The following is a 3,737-nucleotide window of genomic DNA, read 5'->3' on the forward strand; positions in this document are numbered from 1 at the left end:
ATTTCAGGCTTCACCTCAGACCCACTAAATCAGAAAGTGCATCTTCACAGGTTTCTGGTGATTGGCGTGCACGTTCCACATGGAGAGCGCTGGCCTGAGTCCCAGCCTCTGCTTGACCAGGCGGGTGGTCTTTACTGCCACCCCCCACTGGCACCCCAGTCTTTGAGCCTCCCCTTCCCACTGCAACCCACTCCTACTTTCCCACCAGGACTCTGGCCTCTCTCTGGGGCTGGGGAAGAGAGCCTGGATGGTGAAGTGAAGAAGCATGGAGTGACGCTCCGTGAGCCCATGGGCCTCCACACACATCCGCAGCCTGCCTGAAGTATTCTACTCTCCCAAGTGACTCCCTGCCTGAGCCTTGGCTTCCACACCTGCAATGGGGAGCCATCTCCTCTGGTGCCCAGGCTGACTGTACGGAAGGTGTAGAGGAGACAGGGCCTGCCAGCACCCACCCTGTCCTCTCCTGCATCTAAGCCCTCTTTCACGTCTCTGAGTAAGCCAGAGTGGGGCAGCAGTGGGAGGCACTGTTTCCTTACCAGGTCTCTCTCTCTTCTTTATACTCGATCAGCTCAACAAACGTTGATTGCCCAGGGCTCGTTGTACCACCCCCAACCTGCAGGCCTGGGTCGGTGTCTGGTGTCCGTCTCTCTGGTCTCTCTGGAAGTTTCCCCGGTCTCCTTTGTCCCTACCCTTCAGAGGCATCTGACACCCTATGCACTTCCTGGCACCCCCTGCCTCTCTCAAGGCAGCTGCACCTGCCACCCTTCCCCCCACCCTGGCACCACCAAGTACTGGCACCCCTGGCTCCGTCTCCCCTCACCCTGACCACTTGCTCACCCAGCCAAGGCCCTTTCCAGGGTGACTGTCTTCCTCCTACATACAGGGCAACCTCAGATTCCGCGGCCCTCGGGGAAGACCCACCACCCAGGCTGCAGCCCACCCGCACACACGGGAAGCATGTGTGTGCTTGCTTCAGCAGCACACACACTAAAATCAGACCGACACAGAGAAGATTAGCATGGCCCCGGTGCAAGGATGACACGCAAATTTGTGAAGCGCTCCATATTTTTAACAAGTATAGTATTCTCAACTGTACTGGTCTGAGAAGTATTTCACGTTGGGTAATTCTCCTTACAAGCCAAATGATGTATAGTGATTGAATGTTAAACAACAACAACAAAAAAAACTTTTTTTTGGCATGACACACGGGAGGTCCAAGAGAAGGGTCAAGTCCCACACCACCCTCAGTGACCCTGACTTCTGCAGCCTGCAAAGCCACCAGGATCCAGCCAGGCCACCCCCTCCTGGCCTGAGGACCAGCTCCCCATCCTGAAAAACCTGCCTGGGGGGTCCCCCCCTGAGGCTGTAGGCCCAAGGGGCAGGTTGGACTGGATTCCCCTGCAGCCCCTCCCACTCCCCAGGACAAAATCAGCCTCTGGGGGGAGGAACTCACTTAGCATGGCCCCGGTGCAAGGATGACACGCAAATTTGTGAAGCGCTCCATATTTTTAACAAGTATAGTATTCTCAACTGTACTGGTCTGAGAAGTATTTCACGTTGGGTAATTCTCCTTACAAGCCAAATGATGTATAGTGATTGAATGTTAAACAACAACAACAAAAAAAACTTTTTTTTGGCATGACACACGGGAGGTCCAAGAGAAGGGTCAAGTCCCACACCACCCTCAGTGACCCTGACTTCTGCAGCCTGCAAAGCCACCAGGATCCAGCCAGGCCACCCCCTCCTGGCCTGAGGACCAGCTCCCCATCCTGAAAAACCTGCCTGGGGGGTCCCCCCCTGAGGCTGTAGGCCCAAGGGGCAGGTTGGACTGGATTCCCCTGCAGCCCCTCCCACTCCCCAGGACAAAATCAGCCTCTGGGGGCAGGACCTCACTTGCCTCAGGAAGCCACAGCCTGCCAGCAGCATCCAGCTCCCAGCCAGCATGGCACCCCCACTGCCCGGCAGGACCTCCCCCAGGATCCTGATTCTGCTGGCTCTCCTGGCCCCAGGGGCTGCAGGTCTCGGCCATCTCTGGTGGGGGTGGAAGGGGCTGAGGGCTGGACGGGGGCTCTGTGCCTTGAGGACTCTGGGAGAGGAGCTGGTCACACCAGTTGGGTGTGGAGGCTGGCCATGGCAGTGACCAGGCGTCAGATGCTGGGCCCAGGGCCCACTCCTGGTCTTCTTCCAGACCCAGGAGGCAGAGAGGTGTGGGCGGGCGGCCAAGCTCAGGGTAGGAGTGAGGCTGGGTGTCCCAGCTCCTGGCATCCTGGCCTGGCCCCGGGGCAGCTTGGTGGAGGAGCAGCTTCTGCAGCCCAAGCCTGCCCCCTGGTGGTCAGACCGGCACAGTCTGACTGTCCTGTCCACGGACTGCCAGGGTGGAGGGGAAACCAACTCTGTTGCTTTAGACATGGCCCCAGCGGGACGGGGCCAGGTCAAGGCCAATGGCCAGGAGGTCTCCATCCCCATTTGAGCTCCTCCTGCTCCCAGCAGCAGACTTCAACATCTCCAGCCTGTCTGGCCTGCTGTCCCCAGTGCTAACAGAGAGCCTGCTAGTCGCCTTGCCCCCCTGTCACCTCACGGGAGGCAACGCCACACTGACGGTCCGGAGAGCCAACGACAGCAAAGGTCTGCTCCTTCCTCCAAGACCTCCCTAAGTCCTCAGAGACCCCTTCTCAGGACTCGCCCAGCACCCCTCCGCCATGCCTGCCTCCCATCAACCCCTCTCCTGGGCCTGAACACTCAGGAGCAAGCTGCCCCTTCTCCCTTCATCTGCCCTCCACCTCCGTCCTTCCCAGTGGTGAAGTCCAGCTTTGAGGTGCCTCCATGCCGCGGCCGCAGGGAGCTGGTGAGTGTGGTGGACAGCGGGGCTGGCTTCACCGTCACACGGCTCAGCGCCTACCAGGTGACAAACCTCGCACCAGGAACCAAATACTAGTAGGTACCTGGTCTGGCCCGGGTGCTCGCAGGAGGAGTAAGCAGAGAAGCTGTGGGAGTGGTGTTGGGATCTGGTCGGCACAGGGGAGTGAGGGCACAGTGGGGGAACAACCGGCCTCTCCTGGGGGAGTGAACATGGGGGCCCCGAGACTCTTGCTGAGGGTTCTGTTCTCTCTCTCCCAAACCCCACCACTAAGCATTTCGTACATGGTGAAGAAGGGGTCAGCCACGGAGTCCAGTAGAGAGGTCCCGATGTCCACGCTTCCTCGTAAGTTACACTGCAGGCTCCCTGTCATTCCCCTGGGTCCCCAAGCCTTCCCTGAGCCCTCCCAGCCCCTGCCCCATACCAGGCAGGCTGGGCTCCCTGTGCCTTGGCCCCTGGGCTCACCCCGCCCTAGCACTGAGGCCTCGTGGAGGCGTGTCCTGTTCCCCTCTGTGGCCTCTGGGCATCTCGGGGCTGGTTCAGAAATGGCTATCTGCTGGACGTTTGGACCCACCCGACGCTTGGTTGGTTGGAGGAACGGACGCCTTTGGATGGGGGATGAGGACTAGGCAGGGAGCCTCGTGCAGCCCAGACCTCCTGCCCACAGAGCTCCCCTCCCCTCTCCAGGAAATAGTGTGGAGTCCATCAGCCTGGGGATGGCCCGCACAGGGGGCATGGTGGTCATCACGGTGCTGCTCTCAGTGGCCATGTTCGTGCTGATCCTGGGCTTCATCATTGCCCTGGCACTGGGGGCCCGGAAGTGAGGGGCCCGCCTGGACAGCGGCTCCTCTGGGGCGTCCAGGGAGGCAGGTCCCTTTCC

The 3,737-nt window shown here is 60.0% G+C and overlaps 1 protein-coding gene and 1 non-coding gene across 2 annotated transcripts; both read left to right on the forward strand.

Moving 5' to 3' along the window:
• The first annotated feature begins 963 nt into the window (after positions 1-963).
• LOC114008485 (U6 spliceosomal RNA) lies at positions 964-1,070 on the forward strand. The gene has a single exon (XR_003550012.1). It is a non-coding gene; the product is annotated as a U6 spliceosomal RNA (small nuclear RNA).
• An 837-nt stretch (positions 1,071-1,907) lies between these two features.
• Positions 1,908-3,731, forward strand: UPK2 (uroplakin 2). The gene is made up of 5 exons (XM_006152294.1): positions 1,908-2,018; positions 2,491-2,625; positions 2,796-2,934; positions 3,132-3,202; positions 3,545-3,731. The coding sequence occupies exons 1-5, from the start codon at positions 1,943-1,945 to the stop codon at positions 3,679-3,681; spliced, it is 558 nt and encodes a 185-aa protein (XP_006152356.1). The 5' UTR covers positions 1,908-1,942; the 3' UTR covers positions 3,682-3,731.
• The last annotated feature ends 6 nt before the right edge of the window (positions 3,732-3,737 follow it).

This window comes from Tupaia chinensis, unplaced genomic scaffold (genome assembly GCF_000334495.1).
Source record: "Tupaia chinensis unplaced genomic scaffold, TupChi_1.0 Scaffold000348_1, whole genome shotgun sequence".
In the NCBI taxonomy this organism is placed as follows: Eukaryota; Metazoa; Chordata; class Mammalia; order Scandentia; family Tupaiidae; genus Tupaia; species Tupaia belangeri.